General features: G+C 44.3%; 1 protein-coding gene and 2 pseudogenes across 3 annotated transcripts; all 3 read right to left on the bottom strand.

Moving 5' to 3' along the window:
• Window positions 1-394: 394 nt before the first annotated feature.
• On the bottom strand, window positions 395-5,924 carry LOC118602965 (annotated as a pseudogene).
• Window positions 4,936-24,522, bottom strand: UCP3 (uncoupling protein 3). 3 transcript variants are annotated; one of them, XM_016161448.2, is made up of 7 exons: window positions 24,114-24,518; window positions 12,497-12,717; window positions 11,531-11,741; window positions 11,062-11,262; window positions 9,807-9,908; window positions 9,150-9,330; window positions 4,936-6,727 (listed from the first exon to the last, which is right to left on the bottom strand). In XM_016161448.2, exons 2-7 carry the CDS (start codon window positions 12,620-12,622, stop codon window positions 6,613-6,615), a joined length of 936 nt encoding a protein of 311 aa, XP_016016934.2. In that variant the 5' UTR covers window positions 12,623-12,717; window positions 24,114-24,518; the 3' UTR covers window positions 4,936-6,612. The 3 variants fall into 3 exon arrangements, 2 of the variants coding, with proteins under 2 accessions (XP_016016934.2, XP_016016935.2); XR_004950987.1 differs by having other exon boundaries at window positions 6,612-9,018; window positions 9,087-9,330; window positions 24,114-24,522; XM_016161449.2 differs by having other exon boundaries at window positions 6,612-6,879; window positions 24,114-24,522.
• LOC118603416 lies at window positions 12,186-12,304 on the bottom strand (annotated as a pseudogene).
• Window positions 24,523-24,885: the final 363 nt, after the last annotated feature.

Here is a 24,885-nt window from a genome sequence, read left to right as displayed (position 1 = left end):
GCGGATCCCCGCGTTAAACCCTTGGGTCTCCCACACCCTACACGAGGTCACAGCTTCGCTCCGCCTCACACTCTCTCTCCCTTGTCGGTTAGCCTCATTGAGAGAATGGCAAAACTGACGCCTGGAAAGAAGCGAAGGCTGCCCAAGGTCACACACGCCTCTGCCTGCACCCCTCCCTGTCATGGCTCTTTCTAACAGCCCAGATGCTCGGGTATAAGTGCACTCCTTTTCACGGGTGCACTCCGCGACCCCGGACTCTGCAAACCACCTGCGCCCCCTGGAGTGAGCGCGGGCTCCCGCAGGGCGGGGCCTCCCAACCTGCCTCGCTGGCTATTGGTTAAAGCCGTCGCGTTGTTAGAGGAAGGAACCAATCCTGGCTGCAGCGTCGGGTGGGTGGCCCGCAACCGCCAACGGTCTTTGGGAGCAGCTGGGCTCCCTGCGTTGTCTTTCTGGCCACCCTTCTTGCCTTGGGGATCCGGAGTACTTCCGGCATGGGTGGGACCGGGGCACCAACCATGACGCAAGCTGGTCGGCGCCTTAGGAGTGAGAAGGCGAACAGCGCCCAGGCCTGATGTGTGCCCAGTCCTGGGATGAGAAAGAGACTTAGGAGATGAACCGAACATGAGTCGCCCTTTGGTGGCTGGAGGTCTTGCGGAGGTGACACGTAAACAACCAGTAGTTGGGTCCTGTGGCCCGGACAAGCACGTGTATTTGGGGAGTAGAAGGAGATAGGTCTCTGTTTACCTTTGGGCTCTCTGTTCCTACTTTTGTTCCTTGTCTTCCTCTGTTTTCATCCTTGTTGGCCTCCCAGGATCAGAGGAAATGAACACTTGGTGAGTGCAGTTAATATGTTCAGGTTCAGTGTGAACTCTTCACATAATTCAGTGAGGCTGATATTAACCTTTTTACAGATGGGGAAACAGTCCCAAGGAGGTTATATCACCTGCCTAATATCACACAGGTAGGAAGTGGTGAGCCATCTCTTAAAACCTGGTCAGTCAGGCTCCATGACTGTGTTTTCTGTATTGTCCACAAGTAGAAGGAATTGTCAGCCCAGGAGACAGACTATAGCTAGAACGGGAATGTATAATTATAGCAGATGTGTATGAAAGGCCATCTAAACTTATATAAAAATTTTATAAGAGTTTATTTGAGCTGTTTTTTAGGGACATGCCCAAAGCAAGATCTCACGAAATCCATTGGTGGTAGATTAAGGAGGTGAGAGAAAGGAAAATGGGGAAATTTCTAGGATCAGATAAAAAGCAAGATGGAGAAATACATACTTATTTTACATTGGTGGGTACGGCATAGTTAATAATTAACATTTACAGTACATAGAAATGATATGCAGGGAACAAGATCAAAATGAGGCCTTCCGTGGTCTACCCTGGTGGTCTTGTGGTCTGGTGCCTGCAGTTGTTCCTTCAAGGGGTCTATAAAAGAAAATGTACTCTGACATTTCAATAGTATGTTATCCTACATGCATAAGAAAAATGATCAGGGCTCACTGAAGGTAAATATTGACCTTTGCTATTGGCCAGGGATATGACAAGTTGCTATGACCTGCCCAGTTAGGAATTTGTGATCAGACCATGCAAGGGTTACTTTTCATCACTGAGCTTGTCAGGTTTATTACATAGCTCCTTTTTCTTTCACACAGGTAAGAAAAACACACTGAGTACATGGCCCTGGTAGAAGCATAAGCAAAGTTGAAACTGAGAAGTCAAGTCAAAAATTATTTCTGGCACTGTGGAGTCTCACATCCACTGCTGGTCTTGCACTCACATGCAAAAGCCAGACTAGCATCAGATGGTAAAGCGGACTTGAAAAAGCTGTCCTCTGTGTGAATATCCAATGTTGAAGCACCTTCCTAGAATGAGTGAACAAAATTAAGGACATGTAGAGAGTTTCCTACTGGAATGTTAAGAATTTTCAAAGGCTTTCTTTTCTGCAAAGGTTGTGTATAGCAGTTTTCCTACAAACTTTCTCATTTAATTCAGAGCTAAAGAGATAAACAGCTGTGAACTAAATGAGAAACAGCTCAAGAGGAAACAAGCTGGCTTCTGTTGTGGCAACACCAGAGTTGTTTTGTTGTTGAACACTTAGTTGCTTCCTCAATGACCATTTCAAATGATTCTGTACTTTCACTTGCTCTGAGCAGGAAGTTAAATCAGGTTCTCCTTTCTGATCAGAAGCACCACCAAGTTTTCTGTCTGCATGTTACCTAGAAGTATAGTCAGGGGGACATATCCACAGAAATCCCCATAAGCCCATTTTGTCCCTTGATTATAATGCTTATGAACACTCATATTGACACATGCAAAATCTCCTTGTAGTTCTGTTCTATCAAATAGAAATGTTTCTCTCATCCAATCATTCAATATCTAAACTAATCTGAAGTAAGGATTACTTCAGGACTATGACTCCAAAACATTATTATGCTCAATAATAACCCTGAGACATATCTGACCGTTTTTTGAAATGTTGTACCTTTGGACAGTAAAAGACATGAGGATCTGACTTCTGGGCAGCAACCTCTGGTTAACTGGTCTAATATTCTGGGGAGTACTATTGCTGGTGGTCCGAATTCATTAGTGAGAGGAGCAATGGAAATAAATGTGTAATTTTTGTTTAGAGCTCTGCTGCAATTTGCAGGGTTCAAATCAAGAAGGCTTTCATAGTGTAAGCGGTTCAGAAAGAAACCAGAATTGGGTTGTTCTGGCTATGCAGTTGTGTGACTATGTCATTATTAAAACGCAGAGCCAGTATTGTGTTTCTCAGAGCAAGTGCCTGATCAAAATATCTCTGCACTTCTTGTTCACCAGTGTTTTGAAGCGTTTCTAGTTCTGTAAGGAAGCTGTCCAAGGGACTTAAAGTGAGAGTTTGCCAACTTTTGGTGAAAGATTTCTTAACATTAAAAAGGCAAGAGCTGAATCAAATAGGAAAGCAAAATGCTTTGTGTATCCTGCAGACACACTCAAATTGCTTATACTGGCTGTCATCTGGATCCTATTTTTTTCAGTATCAGAGCTGACAAAACTTCTTGTTCAGGACTCCTACTTTCCTTGCTATCCTGTGATAGTCTCTTTTGTGGATCAAAAGTACTTTTAAATCTGTTTACTCGTGAAATATTCCACCATGGTGAATGAAGTTGATCCACATTATTACTGTCTTTTTTCATGGACAAAGCCCAATCAGCAATACATGGAAACACTATTCTTAACCAGAGAGAAGGTTATCTTGGGAACATTTGCAAGCTCTGCATCATTAACATGCTCAATTAAAATAAATACAAAGTCTCAGAATAATCACCTAGTTATCTTGCATTCAGTTCATTACAAAACTTGAGAATAAAACTCTCATTAGATATTGATATAGTCAAATAAATTTTTTGTTATATAAACGATGTACTACATTGTAATCTAGTGATCTAGAGAGTTGAGGACCTGAATCAGTGATCTTATCTGTGGTATATTTCTCAGGAAAAATGCATATCTGTATGCCATTTTTGTGATCTGACCAGCCTACACCACCCACCATGCCTCTGGCAGTTCCACTGGCTTTATTGGTAGATGATGTGACCATTCTTCAAATTTCAAAAAGAACAAATTTGATGATCTACACTGATTTATAATAGCAATGTATTGCTATCTTTTTATGCCGAGAAGGCTTAGACAGTCAGCCTTAGTAAAACTGGGCAATGAAGCATAAATTTTCTCATTGTTTATAATGTCTTCTGTAATCTCACAATAATACGAAAATGGTGTTATCCTCAAGCCTTTTACCATAATATCCAATAAGCGGTCAGGGACAGCAACAAAATAATCTTGACTGTAATAGTTCTTTAAAGTATTTGCATTCATCTTTTTTGATATGTTTAAGTTACATTTCTCTGTCATATCTCATTGTATATATGTGGAAGACAACCTGCTTTGCATATTTTTTCTGTGAATTTCCAAGACACTGTCACATGTTGGTGGTTAGCTTGTTCCACGGTTCGCTGTGCCTGTTGTGGAACTCCATGTCCGGTGTGAGGCCCTTGGGACAGGTGGGGGAATCCTGCTGGTGACCTCACACCATATACTTTAGAACGCCCCAGGCTGCTCCGTGGTGAGGGCTCCAGATAGCTCAGCATGGCAAAGAACAGAGAACAGCATCAGGGGTGCATCAGAGGATCCAAGTTTCTTCATTAATTATATTTTAAGAAAAAAGCTTTTAAAATTATCTTTCTTATAAATAGCTCTCAAGGCCCACTGACCTACTCTCATATATGACCATTCCTCAAATTTCAGTGAAAAGTTTGGAGAATGCCTTTAATTTGCTTCTCTCCATTTCAAAATTTTTGCCTGTATGACTCTATTTTATTTCTAGATTTCTTGTGTCCTATCTAGAGTGACCTATCCCACCAGTACCCCTTATTCTGTGCTCTTCTGTTTTCTCTAGGACCTTGCTTCTGTAATCATTTGTCCTCATCTGCAATCTTTCTCATCTTCAATCTTTCCTTTCTTTGTGTATGTGTATATATGTGTGCAAATTAAAAGGAGCTCACAGGACTTTCCTACTTCTTTTACAATGGTTATTTTCCCTCTTTTCTTTCTCTGCCGAGCTTTCCAAACAATTGGCTCTCTGACTTTTCAGCTTCTGGCACACCTCTTACATATTTGATAAATGAATAAATGAATAATCTCACATTCGTTTCCTCATTATCTTTACAACAGCCACACAGCCTGCCTTTCTGTTCTTTGAACACTCCACGCTTATTCCCATATGGCCTGTGGACTGCTTGTTCTCTTTTTCTGGAACACTCTTCCTCAGATCTTTGCCTGGCCAACTCCTCTTATCATCCACACACACACACACACACACACACACACACACATACACACAAACACACACACTTGCACATATCGACCAAGTCAAGGTAAGAAAATTTGAAATATGAATTTATTTAAAATCCAAACTAGACACTAAATATATATATTTTTGCTTTTGTTTGGACTTTCCAGTTTGTATATGTAGATGATCTCAAATTATAATTTAAACTTAAGAAAGTGTTGAGATGAGAAGCGAGTGGATATTCACTTTTTCCCAGGGTACAGAGGAGTCAGAGCAGGGAAGGAGGGTTGACTTTGCTGAACATTCTTGCCAGGTAGGAATTATTCCCACTTCTCTGGTAGAACTGAGGTGCAAAGATTCCCGGTGGTTAGGCTGCTAGTAAGGTGCTGCGGGGCGAGGTTTCAACCCAGTTCTGTCATCAGAGCCACACAGGCTGCTAAGAAGCAGAAAAAGACAAGCATTCTGCATCCTCATTATCAACCTGAAAAATGTCTAGTCTTAAATTTAGAAGGAGGTCATCTGGTTTAACTCTTTTACAGATAGAGGAGCTAAAGCCCTAAAAGGCAGAACAACCAGCCTGCGGAGAGAGAGCCCAAAGTAGGGTGGGCATGTGGGGCCAGATCTGGCCTGAAGTGAGAAAGGGAAATTCTGTCCAAGAAGAAGGAAGAAAAGTAGCTGTTCTCATTCCAACACCCAAGGTGTGAATTCCTTTATGGAGTCATAATAATTTTCTAAAATTCTGAGTCCTGATACTTTAGGCTGGCATTTGCCTCTTTTTTCCAAAGCCCCGCACTCTTGAAGGTGCCTCACAGTTTAGCCAGGAGGAGAGGGCTGCATGGGAGTGGGGCTCCTACACAACTGCACATCATCCTCTGTCATTCCCAGTCCTGGAGCTCCTGGTTCCTTTGGTCGCACCTCTAGACAACTGTCTTTGAAAAGCTTCTTCCCTGGCAGTTCCTCACAGTCCAGACAAAAATCTTTCCCATGGCCTTGTCCTTATATTTACATTTGTACAGAGCTTTTATAAATTGCTTTCCCTTCCAGCTTCTCACTTGATCCTCATGATACCCCTGGTGAGGTAGCCACATTGGGATTATTACTCCCGTTTTACAGGAAAGGAGTCTGAGGCTGTCCTCTGGATCCTCAGTGTCATCAGGGACTATTTATGAGTCTCAGCCTCGCACTGGCCCAGTAGTGGTCCTTTGGCACAGATTCCAAGTTTTCTCTTTCTTCTCCCCCTCAAATTTCCTAGAATCCAAATAGATTCTACACAGCAGATTTATTACATATATAGCCGATGATCCATAGTTAATCAAGGCCTGTAGTCACAGCTTTGTGTTGCTTTGACTGTGTTCCTCTAGACTCCTTAGCTAATTTCCAAATTATGAGCCACTCCTGTCCCATGCTCGCAGTCTTTCCTGTTCATAATTCATCGTCTAATCAGATTTTTCAGGGGACATAGTTTGCAAACTTCCATTTTATCCACATGGATCTGTTTTATTTTCTCTTGCCTAAATGTTAGGCATCCAACCGAATGGGTTTCAAAAATTAATATAATTTCTTTTCTATCTTGTCAGTGCAAAACAAAGGTGTTCTCAAGACAACGCACTGAAGACCAGAATCTCTCCTCCTCTTCTACTTCTGTTTCTTGAGTCAGCAGCAAGTAAACAGTTCTGTAAACATGTGTGGGTCTGTGTTCCTGTGTGCATGGACCCACTAATTTATTCCATTCTTAACTGATTTTGTTCCAGTTAAGTCTCAAGTGGCCTGTCCTCTTCAAAACGGAGATTCCCGCAGCATCTGGACTTTCATCAAGGCTCGTTTCAGTTGTTCGTAGGTTATGAACATCATCACATTCCAGGCTCCCAGCCGCAAAAAGGAGGGCGTAAAGCTGATGAGAAAACAACCAAAACATCAAACATGGTGGACTAAGTTCCCGACGCGATCTACGTGCTCTCTCCATCACAGTGTTAGTGCAAACAGGCCCGGGCTTCTGTCAGTCATGAGCATTTTCTAATATTGATTCAGCCTTTTTCTTCTTTGCTGAAGGAATTTAGGCAGAAGTTGGAGTGAGGAAAGGAAAGAAAACTAACATTTTGAGCCAGGTTATTTTATCAGGCAGTTATTCCCACTGTTTATAAGGTAGCTATGGTTGCTGCCAGTGTCTTTCTCAGACACTGAGACCCAGGGTGGTTAGGCAGCTTTACTAAAACCGCCTGATGCCGCTCTGCTGCTGGGTGTTTCTGGGCTCATTTATGTCCTGAGCGGTCACCTCTGAGGAGGCACCTGCCAGGGCGCCTCAGGGCAGAGGCGACGTAACACCAATTTTAGCTAATCTCCAGAGAGCCTGCCTGTCCTGTGATAGTGCAGCCAGGAGAGAGTCCCCACATCGGCTGTGCTTCACAGGCTGAGGGAAGAGCCTGCAATCTAGCCCCTGCCCTTCTCTTTAGCCAGTCTCTGCTAATCCCCTCCTGGTCTTCTCTGCTCCTGCCAGACCCCTACTTCCATGCCTTTGCTCATGTTCCTCCTCCTGCTTGGAATGTCACCAGCTCTCCTCGCCTGGCTGGTTGCTCTTGGCTCTGTAGGAACCAGCTTGGGCACCATAACCTCACGCCAAGGCCCCTTCTGAACCCTCAGCCTAGGTTTATCACAGGGAGTATAGATAGCACTGGGGCAATGAATGTGAACTTGAGTCAGACCATGGTTTAAATCCTAGCTCTACCAGTTTCTAGTTTCCTGCCCTTGGGTAAGTTACTTAATCTCTCTGAGCCTGTTTCTTTACCTGTAAAAAGTGAAAAACAACAGTATTTACCTCTTAGAGTTGTCATGAGGATTAAATGAGTTAATGTACAGTACACAGCACAGAGCCTGGTATATCAATAAATCCTCAATAAATGTCACTCACTTGCAGCTGCTCTTTGAGAGAAGCATAGCACAGGGCCTAGCGCCCATGAGAAGCTCAGTACATGTTTGCCAAGTGAAGGAATGAGCTCAGACAAGTGGCTACAGCTGAAGATCGTAATGATAGAGGCTTTTATGAAAAGAACAGTCTGCCAATGGAAACACTGTTTTATGATGTCATTCCCAGGGTTGAGAACCTGTTTGCTTGCTGGGTCCGGTCTCACACTGGGAACCAGAAAACTGTCATCAGTGGTGGGAGGTGAGAGGGCCAGGCAAAGAGCTTAGCAGTAGGATGAACAACGTGTTGGGTTGCATGTGATAATCTGGGTTTGAGCTGTGGCTCTGCCCTTTTAACTTCGTGATCTTGGGCAAGTTACTTGATGCTTATGAGTCTCTTCCTCAGTAAATGTGCAGAACACTGTACAGTTCAGGGGGCTGTTAAGATAATATATGTAAAGTACTTAGCACAAGGCCTAATAGTGACTTAGTGATCATGATTGTTAATAAACTATGTATTGAGTGCTAGGGATTCTGGGAGATGAAACGTGTGTGTTTATCATTTGTCCCCAATTAAACTGTGAGCTCCTTGAGCATAGGGTAGTATTTATTATCTCACCGTACCCTGGGTGGAGCTACTGGTAAGTACTGACAAGATATGAGCCGTTCTCCTTGGCTTTGAGGAGCTTGCACTCCAGCATAGCAGGTAATTTAAACTTACAAATATTTATAACACAAAGTAGGAGGTGGTAAATACCATACAAATGGTATCAAGGAAGAATTGCTGACGCTCACAAGGATACTTGAGGGTTTTGAGGAGAAGAGATGGCATTTGCACTAGCTTTGAAGGATGGCCAAGATTTAGGACATGTAAATAACATGAGAAAAGTGTTCCATGCAGAGGGAATGATAAATGCCAAGACACAGAGGCAAGGAAATGTGATGCTCATTGGGCACTTCAGCTGCCAATAGTGGTGACCCCTGGTTGTGGCAGTGGGCTAGGGAAAAGTCTCATGATTACTGACCACCTTTCCCTCTTTCTTCCTGGTCCAGTAAGTTTGGGGACAACACTTTGACCAATGCTTAGACTCCTTTTTCTTAGATAAGGCTCCCCTGACTTTCCAAATTAGATTTAGTTTGCTCTTTTTCTTTTTTTAACTTCCATAGTTCTTTATACTCTCCTTTGTGGCAATTACATTTGTTTTATTTACCACTGCATCCCCAGACGGACCCTTGGTAGGCACATTATACATGGAAGGAAGAGAGGAAGAAAGGAAGGAAGGAGGGAGGGAGGGAGGGAAGGAAGGAAGGAAGGAAGGAAGGAAGGAAGGAAGGAAGGAAGGAAGGAAGGAAAGAATAGAGAGAAGCCTGAGTTTTTCTGGGAGGGAGTGTGAAAGCAAGAGAGGGAGGCTCACCCTTTATAGAAGGCTGCGGACCCCTCCTGGGCCACCATCTTGAGCATACAGTCCAGGGGGCTGCGGTAGTGGCCTGGGGGTGAGTTCATATACCGGGTCTTCACCACATCTACGGGGGAGGCCACAACTGTGGCACAGAAGCCAGCTCCAAAGGCAGAGACAAAGTGGCAGGGGAAGTTGTCTGTAGCAGGGAAGGGGAGAGCAAATATTGGGCTGTGAGATGGGGAGTACACTTGTTTTCTGTTCCATGTGTTTATCGTTTGTCCCCAATTAAACTGTGAATTCTTTGAGCAAGAGAGTAGTATTTTCCATCTCTCTCACTGTGCCCTGGGTGGAGCTTTTGATAAGTACTAGCAAGATAGAACTGAGCCTTCCCAGAGTTGGAAGGTCATCAGTCCAACCACCTTGTCTGAGGAAACTGAAATCAAGAAGGTGACCCTTGCTTAAAAATACATGGCAAGAAATGGTGCTGGGCTGAAACTCAGGTCCCTGGCTCCCCTGTTTAGGGTTTTTTCCTACTTGTCAAAATGATTTACTAGGTGCTCCTCTCTCTGCTCGTTCTAAAGCCTGGTTGCCTCTGGGTGGTGCTCACTATGTGGAGTTCCAGGTTCCCTCTCTGCTGTGGGAGGGCTGTCTGTTTGGAGCCCAGGGCCTCACCAGTGAACAGGTGATGGTCTAGCAGCTTCTCCTTGATGATATCATAGGTCACCATCTCGGCACAGTTAACAATGGCATTCCTTGTGATGTTGGGCCAAGTTCCTGTTGGAAAGTGGAATGAGGGCGGATCAACAGGGAGTAGGAGAAGTAGACCCCCAACTACAAGGCCCCAGGTCCCAGTTTGGGGGGCATAGTGCTCCATTTCAGCAGTCTCAGAGAAGCCCACCTCAGCTGAGTAGATTACACATTTTCTAATGTTAACTCTCAGATTTTCTGTGTCCTCCTTAGAGACAGAAAACAGGACCACTTGTGTGTGTGTGTGTGGGGGGGGGGGGAATTTTGAAGGATAATCTGCAATATCAAAATTTAAGTATACCTCCCTGAGACTTGGTTAGAACTAGAAAAAGAAGTCTGTTTTTTGGAAGAGGGAGGCTGGGCTGTTGGAACAGTGACAGAATGCAGTGGTGGCAGGGCCTGAAGAGGGCATCAAGGCCAATCCCCTGGTTTCACAGGTAAGAGCCAGGCCCCAGCAGGACACAGTGCAGGTGAGTGCAGGGCCAGGGCTGTGACCCAGATGTCCTGCCCTTAACCTTCACTGGGTCACTGTTCCTTTTGCGAGGATTCATGTGACCCTGGGCTCCATATGAGAGAGACTCCAGCATTTGTTCAGGTTGCCAGCATTTAGTCAAGTAGGTTACCTTAAAGCTTTGCTTCCAAGGAAGCTCCCTTCTCATATCATCTCCCCATGTGCCCCACTCCTTACAGCTGTCTTCTGTTTCTTCTCCGTGCCCGGCAAGTCATCCCTCTTACACCTTTGCTTGGAAGGCCCTTCCTTCCCATCTCCACACATTGAGAGCCTGCTGAGCTTTTGAGGCCCAGCTTGAGCATCATTTTTCCTCAGAGCCACAGGGCTTCTCCTGCCTTGGACCTGCTCTTCTGCATGAACCTAGCACATCCTGCCCCATGGTGTGGCTGTTCCTCGACACGTCTCATCACCTCTGTGTGTCTGTGAGAGCTGCGAGGGTGTGGAAAGTGTCTTCTATTCATTTCTATCTCTCTCCCAGACACCTACACATGGTGAAGGTTGGTAAATTGAACCGAATTTGGGGCACTGAGATGTTTTTGGTTAGAATGCTCTTTCAGAATTACTGGAATACACTCTGCTGGAAGTTCCCTATTGCTCAGTTAGTTCTCTGCTCCAGCCCTGGGGTAGGGAAAGCTCTGCCGAAGGCCCTTGAGCAGAGTCCAGACATACCTTTCCACAGGCCCCTGAGCCCTTCCTCCCTGGCGATGGTCCTGTAGGCATCCATTGTTCCCCGGTACTTTCTGTTGCTCCCGGGCCCAAGGTGAATGCTGGCCTGAAATCGGACCTTCACCACATCTGTGGGTTGGGCACAGGCTACTGCCATGGCCCCTGTGGTGCAGCCTGCCAAAATCCGGGTGGCGATGCTGGCGTCTGGGGAGAAGAATTGAGACTGACACAGTGTCCCACCACCTGGTGCCTTTCTGAGCCTATCACTATTTTCTGCAGTACTTTCCCTGTCTGATGCCCGCTTCTACTCCTGGGCCATTACTCTGGACCTTCCTCAATGGGCTTGAGCATCTGTTACCAGCTCCCCATGCCCCAGCTCTGCCTCTGAGTCTGCACTGCCCTGGTCTCTGCACCCACAAGTTCTGCTTCCACCCACCCACTGTTGTCCACGGGATGCCCCGCGAGCACTCACGGTCTGATCCTTTCGGGGTGTAGAACTGCTTGACGGAGTCATAGAGGCCTATGCGGATGGAGGCGAAGCTCATCTGGCGCTGCAGGCCGGCCACCAGCCCGTTGTAGGGGCTGCGGGGCCCCTCGGTGCGCACCATGGTCAGGATGGTCCCCAGCACGCCACGGTACTGAACGGTCCGGGCCACCTGGGTCGCCTGGTTCTCCCCCTGGATCTGAGGGCCGCCCCCACAAAAGTGTGAGGAGCTGGGTGGGGGTGGGTAGGTGGATGGGGCTGTGTGCAGAAGGACCTGCCTGGGGCTATACTTCAAGAACAAGCATGACCTCAGCTGTCACATCCCAGTGAGAATAGCTGAGGTTTGTATAGCAGTTTATAGCTCACAAGCTGTTAGACACGATGTGGTGTTTGATTCAGAGGAAAAGGAGGGCAGACTGTTTCTCCCACTATAGCGGTCAGTGGCTTGCCCAAAGTCACCCAGTAATTCCTTACTTTTTCTTCACACTTCATGGTTTCCCAAGTAGGGCTAGGCCAGAAGGGCTCTGCTATGTCATGACAAAGAATTAAGATTTTTATTGGCAAGGCAACCCTTGGCCGACCTCACAGATTGCAAGGACTTTGTCATCTTATAATTCCTTATTTTTTTTATTTTTATTTTTTACACTTATAGCACCTGGTCTTCCTAGGTGGTCTCCCATCCAAGTACTAACCAGGCCCGACTCTGCTTAGCTTCCGAGATCAGACAGGATTGGGCTTGTTCAGAGTGGCATGGCCACAGACGGAATTCAGAATTTTTTTGTTTTAGGTGATGGCGATGGGGAAGCAGCAAGACAAAGTCTTAAGCAGGAAGTCAGTGGCCTGTTTGGGGTTCTGTTTGAGGAAGAGCATGCTGGAAGCCGGTGCAGGGGCCATGGTGGGGACCTCAGCCCCTCCTCTGATGTGAACAATGACCCTTGGCCAAAGGGCACCTACCTGCAGCCGGACCTTGGCTGTGTCCAGTGGGAAGGTGAGGAGGTCAGCAAAACAGGCTGCCGTGCCCGCCCCCAGGAACTTCACAGCTGTTGTGGGAGATACTTCTGAAGGGTTTAGACCCACCATGGTCCCAGGAGGCTCTGTCTGGTCCCTCTGGGGCCCAGTGCAGGTCCAAGGAGAGAAGCCACTCTGCAGCTCTAGGCCTTAGTGCTGGAAGAAGGCTGCAGGAGACAGGCAAGAGGAGGTGGATGGAAAATGTATGGTCTGGCTAGTCCCCAGTTTCCGCATAGTACTGGGAGGGACTTTGTAAGTGAAAAGCCTGGGCAGCTATATTTAACTGTGACCTGGCTTATTAAAACTGGTCACTTTCCCCTCCCCTATCTCTTGTGATCCTTGCCTCCCCTCTGCCCTCATGGTATAGAGGAGGAAACCAAGGCTAAAGCAGTGACCAGATCTGGTTCTGACTCCACCCTACAATGCTCTTCTCCTTCCCCAGCAGTAAGCTGCTTCCTGGGGAAAGTCTGCTCCCAAAGTATATGGAGAGTCTGACAAGTCTCACCATTTCAGGTCCTTTTATCCCAAATAAAACAAAATAAATGTGCCTCATGAACAAACTAATTTGCTAGTAATCTTGGATGAAGGCTTTTTGTTTGTTTGTTTGTTTGTTTTTCAAGGCTGCCTGAATCTACTTTTATTATATTTAAAACAAGCAAAATCCTTTTCAGCTTGTGATTTGTTTTCCGTTACTAAAGATATTTAGTCTGTGACTAGAGATGTCTCCTCCCAACCCTGTGGGATCCTGGGCTGATGTTCTGCATGGAGGAGCCAGGGAGACCAGCCTTGGGCCACTCAGTAGCTCTGTCTTCCCAGGGCTCTGAGGGAGGCGGGGCTGAAGTGGGGCTGCCTCTGCTCTCTGGGCTGATGTCAGCCACGTGCTCTTTCTTTCCTCACACTTCCAAGGCTGTCTCTTCTCAGCTGAAGAGGACAAGCTTGTCAGACAGAGGAGGATCAGTCTTGGGTCAAGGGAATATGACTCTGGTATGCACCTGCGCCTGCACCCATCTTACTGCCGGTTGATCAGGGGCATGTTTGCTCTTGAGGGTCCTGGATTAGCCTTGGTTACCTTGGGACTCTGGCACACCTGTCATGGGCAGCCCTGCATTTTTATAGTCTGGAATTCTATGCTTCAAGCCTTGGTGTTGATGCCATCTCATAGTAATTCACATCCACTGGTGCTCCAACTCATATCCCTAGTGTGCTGGGATCTGGGACCCTTCAGTATCTTCACCTCTGGAACCAGGACTGGTCCCACAGAGTCGTGAAGTGGACAAGGTGTGAGCCCTCTTCCCTACAGGGCAATAGAAAATTCTGGTCCTGTGGTGAGGTAACCTGAACTCCTGCCTTGTCTTCATGGCTTACTAAAGAGTGATGGGACCTTGAATACATTATTTAACTTCTCTTCAGTAAATGAGAATAATATATGACCTGTTCAACAGTGATAATTGGATGCCAAAAGGTAGAGGTTCATTCAGGACTGCCATCTACAACTCTTGCTTTCTCTGTGCTATATCTTCAACCCACACAGCACCCTAGACTGGTCTCCCTGACTACCTTTTCTGGGACAGTCCGTTCTCAAGACGAAACTGTTTGTTCTAATTTATGCTAAGGTGTAAATGACTATCTCAGTGATCAGTTATTTCTTGATCATTATGCTAGGTACTAGAGAAGAAAAAATATGCAATGAATCATGTTTGGCTCTTGCTCTCAAGGAGCTTACATTCAGAAAGACAGGTGTAGAATTATCTAGATGGAAAGAAGGAGGTGAGATGCGGTAAGATGTGTTGAGATTGGAACTAAACCCCAGTCTGGAAGGCTGGGTCAAAGTGTTAAGAGACAACTTCTAAATCCTACCCTTAGGAAGGGGTGCTTTTATTTTGATCTCTCCCCTGCACAAAATTATATTCAAATTTTTGTTTTTCAAACTTTTAAAATTGAGGTATAACTTACATTTTAATGGTCACTGAGCTGTAAAGAGAATTGTGCTCCGATTCTGGAATACTAGGCCTGGAAAGCAGATGGAGGAAATTTTCTAGATGGGAACTTAACTTGGTGTCCAAGCATACATAAGTCAGATCGTATCACTCCCCCGTTTTAGAACTGTCCAGTGTTCCCCCTGCCTCTCCATTATTCAAAACGAAGTCCGAAGTCCTCGCCATGGCCTACGGGCCCTCCATAAAATTATCCTCATGCCAGGGTCTGTGCTTTGCGCTCCAGGACATCTGGAGATGAGTAAGAACAGTGTGCGCGACTTGCCCACGAGGAACTCTCAAGGAGTGTTTTGGGGTGGGGGAAGTATAATCAGACATATACAGAAATAACTGTAGTGAAAGATGGGCTGGACCCATGTCAGAAGGAAGGAGCCATCAAGAAGGAACTCGAAGGTCAGAGAGATCCTCTCTCTTGTTTGTGAGGTGGAATTAGAACAATTTCATGTTGGGAGGTGGGTGGGAGGATGGTTGCATGAGTTAAGTTTTGAAAGGTAGGCAAGATTTCAGCAGCTGGAGAAGTGTGAAGGGTGTTCCAGGCATGGGGCAGGGCATGAGCTTATGGAGAATGGGGGTATGGCTTAGGGTAGGAGGAGAGAGAAGCTCACAGGGGGTTTTACACACCATCTCACAGAATTCTCATAAGTTTTCTGAGAGGGGCCTCTCCATTTCGCCTACTTTCAATGACCAAACTGAAGCTCAAAGACATATGCTTGCTCAGTGTTATCAGTTTTAGTGTCAGAGCTTGATTCATTCTGCTATATTAGGCTTGCAACAGCCCTGGAAAGAAGGCAGGATAGACTTCAAATCCATTTTACAGATGAGACATAGAGGCTTAAGATGGAAGAGACTGGCTGAAATCACAGAACTCCAGCCAGGTTCTTGTGATGGCACTAAGTATCCCTTCACCATTCTACTCAGGGTCCCCTGTGGACATGGTAGTATGGATACCCACATTCTCGCATATTATTGAGGACATTCAAAGCCCTTTGCAGTGATTAAACTATATGCAAACCCATCTGTGGGGAATTAAGTTCTAAGCACACAGAACAACAGCTTGGTGAGGAAGGCTAAGTGGAAATCAATCCTCAGTTTGGCAAACGAAGAAACTGGGCTCCCGAGAGGCTGAGGCCTCTGCAGGTTGCACAAATCAGGCCTCAGCTCCCTCTGCAGTGCTCCTCCCACAGCCTGTTCCTGTCTTTCTGCACTGTCTCTTGGATAGGGTTCAGGAAAGATCTGGCTCCTTGGGAGGGTATTGTGGAGGCCCTGGTTCCCGTGGAGCTGAGCTGGGCCCAGAGGACAACCCTGCAGCAGTACTGTCCTCCTCATGCATCCTTCTTCACTCCTCTTTGCCTTACAGAAGACCAGCAGCTGCTACGGCTGCTCAGTCCCCAGCAGGGAGGTTCTGGCTCCTCTGTCTGTGAGTAGTGGCTGCCCACATCCTGTTAGCCGCTCTTTCCTCAAATGCTGGCATTCCCCCTACCATTCGCCTCATGTGACGTGGGTTAGGCTTCTTGGAACTTTAGCTTGGGGAACTTGAAGGCCTGACTCTCAGAGCTGGGAGGACTTTGAGGTCTGTGTTGTGTCTCTTACTGGTTGTCGAAGTGATCCTTCTTCAAAACTTTTGGTGGGGATCTTTGGAAACATGGTGGAGTGAGAGACGTTCCCAGATCTCTTCCCTTGAAACAACAATAAATTGAACATGTAAAACTCAACAAAAAACACCCAAACTGCACACCAGCATGTCTGAGCGTGGGATCTGTGCATAAGAGCCACCACAGGTCAGAACCCTGGGTACAGATGGTGCACTGGGAGAAATAAAGAAGCTGCCTCTCACAGCCTCCAGAGCTCCATGCAGGAGAAGGGTGAGGGGAAATAGAGCAACGAGTTCCCTGAACAGCCCTGCCTGTGAAAGCTGTGAGCTCCCTGTGGCCAGCTGGCAGCCAGGGTTCAGTCATCACGGCAGAAGGCAGAGAAGCGGCTGGCAGAGAAACAACAGTTGATTTTTACCAGCCACAGTTACAAAACCGAGGCTGAGCCATAGCCCCCTAACCCTAACCCAGAAGGCCCTCCCACACCCACACCCTCTGAGGCCAATCACTGTGGAGCTCCAGGGGAATCTGAGAAAATGCTACCAAAACTGTTGCTAACACTGACAGGGACTGAAACTGAGCATACTGAGCATGATTAAATATCTATCAGAAAATAAAAAGGCATTTTTAAAGCTTTATATAGAGCAGGGATCCAAGAGGCTAAAGAGAGATCTTTATATAATAAATATTCTTTCTGGAAAAAAAGCAGAATACATTTCCATTAGTGCCCAGGAGTAGCAATAGTCCATTAAACACCATGAACAACCAAGGTGACAAGGCATTTCAGAAAGAAAAAGAAAAATCTCCCCAAAATAAGCTTACAGACATAGAAATACGCAATTCAAGTGACAGAGAATCCAGGATGGTACTTCTGAAAAAACTCAGTGAATTCCAAAACAAGTCATATTTACAATTTCAGGAATTGAAAAACGCCTAGATTAGCAGAGTAAGGAGATTGAAACCCTCAAAAAGAACCAAATAGAACTTCTGGAGATGAAGAACACATTGCAAGAACTGAAAAATGAAATAGCAAGCTTGGGAAATAGACTCACCCAAATGGAGGAAAGGATCATGATATCGAAGACAGGAATCTAGAAATAAATCAGAAGGAAGAAGAGAGAAACCAAAGAATGAAAAATAATGAAAGAGAAATTCAAGAACTAGCTGATGCCATCAGGAGAAGGAACATAAGAATAATAGGCATTACAGAAGGGGAAGAAAAAAGGAGAAATTAAGACTTTTCCAGGCATAAAAATTGAAGGAGTTTTCCACTATGAGACATGCACTACAGGAAATATTGAAAGGGGTAAGCGCATCTAAAAAAAAAGAAAAAACAAAACAAAATGCAGGTGCTGTAGGTAAAAAATAAGGGATTGTCAGCTGACAGGTTCCTTGCAATCTGTGAGGTCAACCAAGGGTTGCCTGATCCAAAAAAGACAAAAAAATCCATAATTAGAAGTAAAGTAACTATCAGACAAATAGAAGCAGAGGAGTGCAAAAGAACAGGGCATTATTAGCTTAAATAATAATAAGAGAATTGTTATAACAAGACAGTAATGAAAGTTCAGCATACATAGTGAGAAATTGAGATAATAATGACTAAAAAGGAAGGGATTCAAAGATCCAAATTCACAAAAGGGAATGGAGATAAGGCATGCACAGAAGAAAATGGATGACTGTATATATGTAACTATCCTTTACATATTCATAATGGTAACTACACACCAAAGATTTAGAACTCAAGTATATAACATAAAGAAAGAAGAACTAGAAGCAAAACCCACAAAAGCCAACCAAAGTAAAGAAAACAAACACAAGGATAGGGAAACAATGGAAAAACCGAGCTACCAGAAAGCAAAAGATAAAATGGCTATAAGAAGACCTCATATTTCAATAATCATCCTAAATGTAAATGGACTGAATTCACCAATAAAAAGGCACAGAGTTGCAGAATGGATCAAAAAACAAAACTCAATCATATGCTGCCTCCAGGAGACACAGCTCAGCTCCAAAGACAAATACAGACTCAAAGTGAAAGGATGAAAAATGATATTTCAAACAAATGGCATTCAGAGAAAAGCGAGAGTAGCGGCACTAATATCAGATGAAATAGACTTCGAACTAAAAAAGATAAAGAAAGATACTGAGAACACTTCATAATGATAAAGGGAATCATGCACCAAGAAGACATAACGTTTATTAATATCTATGCTCCCAATCAGGGAGCCCTGAAATATGTAAAGCAATTACTAACAGAACTAAAGGGAGAAACAGACCAAAACATTATTTTACTAGGGGACCTAACTACCCCACTGTAGGATCTGGACAGATCATCCAAACAGAAAATCAAGAAGGAAATAATATCCTTAAATGACACATTAGACCAACCAGACATAATTGATATTTACAGAGCCCCCATCCCCAAACAGCTGCTTATACATTCTTCTCTAGTGCACATGGAACATTCTCAAGAATTGACCACATAGTGGGACACAGAGATAGCCTCAACAAATATAAGAAGTTTGAAATCATACCAACCCTATTCTCTGATCATAATGCTTTGAAACTAGAGATCAACTGCAGAAAGAAAGCGGGAAGAACCACAAACACATGGAGATTAAACAACATGCTATTGAAGAATAACTGAGTCAGGGAAGAAATAAAAAGAGAGATCAAGAGACACATAGAAACAAATAATAATGATAGTACAACATATCAAAACTTTTGGGATATGGCGAAAGCAGTCATAAGAGGAAAGTTCATATCATTACAGGCCTATCTCTAAAAACAAGAACGAGCCCAAATGAAAAACTTAATGCTTCATCTTTAAAAACTAGAAAAGGAAGAAAAAATGAAGCCTAACATCAGCAGAAAAAAAAGAAATCATCAAAATTAGAGCAGAAATAAGTGAAATTGAAAACCAAAAAAAAAAAAAAAAAGATAGAAAAAATAAATGCAACAAAGAGCTGGTTCTTTGAGAAAGTTAATAAAATTGATAAACCCCTGGCTACGCTCAAAAGAAAAAAGAGAAAGGACACAAATAAACAAAATCAGGAATGAAAGAGGAGAAATTATGATGGATATCACAGAAATACAAAGGATCATACAGGAATACTATGAAAAAGTATGTAACGCCAAATTTAATAACCTAGAAGAAATGGACCAGTACTTAGAAAAATACAATCTTCCTAGACTGAATCAAGAAGATCTGGAAAATCTAAATAGAATGATCAGCAGTATGGAAATTGAAATAATCATCAAAAACCTACCACAAAGTAAAAGTGCAGGACCAGATGGCTTTACCAGTGAATTCTACCAAACATTCAAAGAAGATTTAATACCAATTCTCCTCAAATTCTTCCAAAAAATCAAAAAGGAGGCAATACTTCCCAACTCGTTTTATGAGGCCAATATTACCCTGACACTTGGTGAAGATAACACATAAAAAGAAAACTACAGACAAATATCTCTCATGAACACGAATGCAAAAATCCTAAGATACTAGCAAACCGAATAGAGCAACAAATTAAAAAGATTATATGCCATGATCAAGTGGGATTCATCCTACAGCCACAGGGATGGTTCAACATATGCAAATCGATTAATGTGATACACCACATAAACAAATTAAAAAATAATCATATGATCAAATCAATAGATGCAGATAAAGCCTTCAACAAGATACAGCATCCATTTATGATCAAACACTTAACAAAATTGGTATAGAAGGATAAGTACCTTAACATAATAAAGGCCATACATGACAAACCCTCCGCCAACATTATACTTAATGGTGAAAAGCTAAAAAACTACCCTCTAAGATCAGGAGCAAGGCAAGGCTGTCCACTACCACCACTCTTATTCAATATAACATTAGAGGTCGTAATGAATGCAATCAGACAAGAGAAAGATATTAAAGGCATTCAAATAGGAAACAAAAAAGTCTAACTGTCACTATCTTCAGATGACATGGTCCCTATAAAGAAAACACTAAAGATTTCACAAGATCACTCTTAGAAACAATAAGCAAATAGTTAAGTCTCTAGATACAAAATCAATGTTCGAAAATCCATAGCTTTCCTATATTCTAATAATGAAGTGTCAGAAAAAGAAGTAGAAAAACTAATTCCTTTTGCAACAAAATACCTAGGAATAAATTTAATGAAACAAGTGAAGAACCTATGTAATGAAAACTGCAAAACCCTATTAAAATAAATCAAAGAATATACAAAGAAATGGAAAGACATCCCGTGGTCTTGGATTGGAAGAATCAACATAGTAAAAATGACCATATTAAGCTGGAGGAAACTGGACTTTAGGTGGTAAACACACAATAGAATATACAGATGTCAAATGATAATGTACACCTGAAAATTATATAATTGTATTAACCAATGTTACTCCAATAAACTTAATTTAAAAAAATGACCATATTACCTAAAGCATTACACAGATTTAATGCAAGCTCCATCAAAATCCCATTAGCATTTTTTAAAGAAATAGAAAAAAAAATCATCAGATTTGTATGAAAGCACAAAAGACCCTGAACTACCAAAGCCATTCTGAGATAAAAGAATGAGGCTGGAGGCATTACTCTGCCTGACTTCAAATTATACTACAAAGTGACAGTAATCAAAATGGCACGGTATTGGCAGTAAAACAGACACAGGGACCAGTGTAACAGAATTGAGAGCCCAGAAGTAAACCCATATTTAAATGGGCAAATAATTTTCAACAAAAAAGCCAAAAATGCACAGTGGAGAAAGGAAAGCCTCTTCGATAAATGGTACTGGGCAAACTGGAAAGCCACTTGCACAAGAATGAAATAGATGGCTATCTATGACCACACACCAAAATGAACTCAAAATGGATTAAGGATCTGAATGTAAGACCTGAAACAATAAAATGCATAGAAGAAAACATAGGAATTAAACTCAAGGACCTTAGACTTAAAGAGGATTTTATGAATTTGACCTCAAAGGCATGGGAAGTAAAAGCAAAAGTAAATGAATGGGACTACGTCAAACCAAAAAGCTTCTGCTCAGCAAAAAAAAAATTGTCAACAAGGTAAAGAGACAACCATCCGAATGGGAGAATATATATGCAAGCAATGCCTCCAATAAGGGCCTAATATCCAAAATATATAAAGAACTCATACAACTCAGTAACAACAGAAAAGCAGATGATCCAATCAGAAAATGGGCAGAGGACCTGAACAGACACATCTCCCTAGAGGACATACAAATGGCCAACACATATTTGAAAAGATGCTCAACATCACTAGCTATTAGGGAAATGCAAATCAAAACCACAATGAGATACCATTTCACACCTGTTGGAATAGCTATCATCAACAGGGCAAGTAATAACAAATGCTGGAGAGGATGTGGAGGAAGAAGGAACCCTCATACACTGCTGGTGGGACTGCAAATTGGTACAGCCACCATGGAAAACAGTATGGAGGTTCTTCAAAATACTTAGAATTGATCTACCACAGGATCCAGCAATCCCTCTACTGGGTATTTACCCCAAAGACTTGAAAACCCATATCCGAAAAGATATTTGCGCACTGATGTTCATAGCAGTATTATTCACAGTGGCCAGGACATCAAAATGTCCTATGATAGATGACTGGCTAAAGAAGCTGTGGTACATATATATACAATGGAATATTACTCAGCCAAAAGAAGAGACGAAATACTGCCATTTGTGACAACATGGAAGGACCTAGAGATAATCATGCTAAGCGAAATAAACCAGACAGAAAAAGTCGAAAATCACATATCACTTACATGTGGGATATAAACCTAAAAGCAAGAAACAAACAGGACAAACAAACAGAGAATCATGGACATGGGCTATAGACTAGTGGTTACCAGAGGGTAAGGGATGGCGAAGGAGGGGGTAGGTAGACGGGGTAAAGGGGGTCAAATATAGGAGGGCAGGGGAAGGGTGAAGTGAGTAAAAAAGATCAAATATATGGTAGTTGAAGGAAACTGGACTTTGGGTGGTCAACACACAATATTCATACAGACGTCAATTATGATGTACACCTGAAAATTATATAATTGTATTAACCAATGTTACAATAAACTTCATTTAAAAAAAAAAAACCACTTTTGGTGGCTGCCTGGGCTCTAATAGAACTCTGAAAGTGAAGTATTTTTACTCCACTTTCAGAGTTACAAACTGAGGGCCAGACAGATGGAATGACATGTCAGAGGTCGTATTTAAGCAGGGCTGTGTGATTCCTATGGATTCTCCGCCCTCGGCCCCCTGCTGAGGGGCATGTACTGCATGGCTGTCTGTCTCCCTGGGGGAGGCTGGTTTTCTCTGGCCAGAGGGCGAAACCACCAAGGGCTTCCCTTCTGAAACTCCTTTGTCCCCATTTGTCCCCGGTCCCATACCTTCTTACAGGATTAACTCATTAACTACAGTGATTGCCCTCTAGATGGGGGGCCCCAAACTCAGGGATAGGGGCAGCTTATCCTACTTCTCTGTGCAGCCTGGTACAGGGATAGCCCAGGGTCAGGGGGCCCAGGGAGAACTGGTTGACCAAGAAAACCCACCGCTGAAAGAGAGAAATGGGAAATGAGATCTGAGACACCCACAGTGGCCTTTGGTGGAGGGCCTCAAATGCCAGGGCTACACTTAATCTAGTGGAGAGCGGGGAGCAGTGGGCGGTTTTCAAGTTGAGGAGTGACACTGGCAGACCTGCACGCAGAGCACGCTGGTGCAGGTGTCAAGGATGGGCTGGAAGGGAGAGATGGGAGACTCAGAGACCAGTCAGGAGGTTGCTAGAATGGTGCAGTGTGAGGTGTTGGAACCTGAACTTGGTCAAGAGGCATGGCCTGGGATGAAGCTGGAGCATGTTGCAGAGGCAGCCCTGGGCCACCCAGAGGCAGAGTGGCGAAGGCGTGGACTCAGGTCAAAAGCCACATCTTACAGGGAGGGGTCTAGAACTTTCACTGGTCAAGTTGGGTGGAGGGTGGGGAGGCCACAGTGGTGGGCACAGGTAAGGGCTGCCTGAAGTCCGTGCTCCCCAACCTCCTCCACACTTGACCGCCGCTTCCTGAATCTGTCCTCAAGGAGCCCTGACAGCCAGCAGACCCTTGGCTCTAAGGCAGTTGCTATGATTATTCCTACTTCATAAACAAGGGACTGAGGCTTCAAGGGCTTAGCCAGTCATAAGGCTGAGGGGTGGCACTGGGACTGGAGCCCGGGTCTGTCTGATACGCATGCTTGTTCCACTGCCCAGTCTCAGACTTCAGAGCAAGCTCAGGATCCCTGGAGCTGCTTGTTTACAGAGCAGATTCTCAGCCCTTAGCCTCAGAGATTCTGATTCAGATCTGTGCTGGGACCTGGCAATCTGCATTAGAAACAAGTTTTCCCACAGTGGCTCTGAAGAAGGGGTCAGAGGACCCCTTACTGAGACATGCTGCCAGACCCCACCCTCCTGGCAAACCCTCTGAGGTATCCCCACTGAGGAAGCAGCTTGGGCAGAGAGTTCCCATGGGCTCTGTAAACCTCCCAGCATGGGATCTTGGCCAGGCCTCAGGCCAGAGCTGCCCCTACCATGCCTATTCTGCCTATTCAGGAAAGGGGTCCCCATAGCCCTCATGGGGAGAAGGCTTTAAATCTAGAGGAATCCTGGGGGGAGTTCTGCGCCAGACTAAGGAGAAGGCCATTTCTTATTAACGGGAATTTGCAAAATCATGGCAGAGGCATCCACCAGAGCAAGGAGGAAATGAGTCCTGGGTAAGTGACACAGATGTTGGGGTCCAGTCCCAGCTCTGCCACAGTGCCCCCTCATCAGGGCTGTAGTTCCCTTGTCTTGACAAGGTGGAGGCTGGATTAAGACTCTGTCAGCTCTGTCATATTATGGCTAGTGATCCCTACCAGCTCCTTGCTGCTCTGAATGCAAGTTGCCCTGAGGGGTAGAACATGGAGGAGGAAGGGGAGTGGAGAATGAGGTCTTACCTGTGAATCCAGTGTGGGTAGGGGAAGCACAGGACCTCTCTAAGACTCCTTAGGGCTCCATCCCAGGTGGTGGCAGCAGGGATCTGATTGCCCCCTTGCCATTCACTGTTGCTTCTGCTGCCTCCAGCTTGGCATCTATCTTTTATACACTCCAGCTGACCTGAAACCTTACCCTAGAGACACTAGATGACAGCCTGATCACTTGACAAAAAGGCAGCTGGTGAGGGGCAGGAGGGTGAGGGGGGAGGTCAGAATTTTAGATCTGGTTCAGTTCTTTTGACTTGGGGTTCTTTAAAACAGTTTCTTCCGGCTACTGAAAGAAGAGCTTTCTCAGGTGATAAGGATATATATGGGGGGGGGCCGTGTGTTGGATCTAACACTTTTAAGAGTCCAAAGGTCAAGGCTTTTTTGATAGACTGGGCAGGGCTCTCCCGGGTCTCATAATAATAACAATGATAATAACTGTCATTTCTTAGTGCCTACTATGTGCTAAATATTTTACATACATATTTTCTATTTATCGCAATCTATGAAGTAGGTACTATTAGGATTCTATGTTTTTTTTAAAACAACAGTTTTATTGATATAATTCACATACCATTCACCTATAATTCAATGGTTTTTGGTATATTCACAGTTATGCCACCGTCAATCATCATGATCAATTTTAGAACATTTTCATCGCCCCTCAAAAAAATCCCTGAGCACATCAGCGGTCACTTCCCTTCCCCACCAGCCCCATGCAATCACTAATCTATTTTTTGTCTCTATA

Source organism: Rousettus aegyptiacus, unplaced genomic scaffold, assembly GCF_014176215.1.
Source record: "Rousettus aegyptiacus isolate mRouAeg1 unplaced genomic scaffold, mRouAeg1.p scaffold_m13_p_5, whole genome shotgun sequence".
Lineage (NCBI taxonomy): Eukaryota > Metazoa > Chordata > Mammalia > Chiroptera > Pteropodidae > Rousettus > Rousettus aegyptiacus.
Note: the sequence above shows the minus strand (reverse complement) of the source record. Positions and strands in the feature narration are given on the sequence as shown.

Excerpts from the sequence above, each read along its gene's own strand:
- UCP3 (XM_016161448.2), bottom strand. The coding sequence starts at position 12,622 with ATGGTGGGTCTAAACCCTTCAGAAGTATCTCCCACAACAGCTGTGAAG. Across the intron at positions 9,909-11,061 it reads GCTCAGGGGCCTGTGGAAAG|GAACTTGGCCCAACATCACA; the intron begins GTATGTCTGGAC and ends ACTTTCCAACAG. Across the intron at positions 6,728-9,149 it reads TCCGCAGCCTTCTATAAAGG|CTTTACGCCCTCCTTTTTGC; the intron begins GTGAGCCTCCCT and ends TTTTCTCATCAG.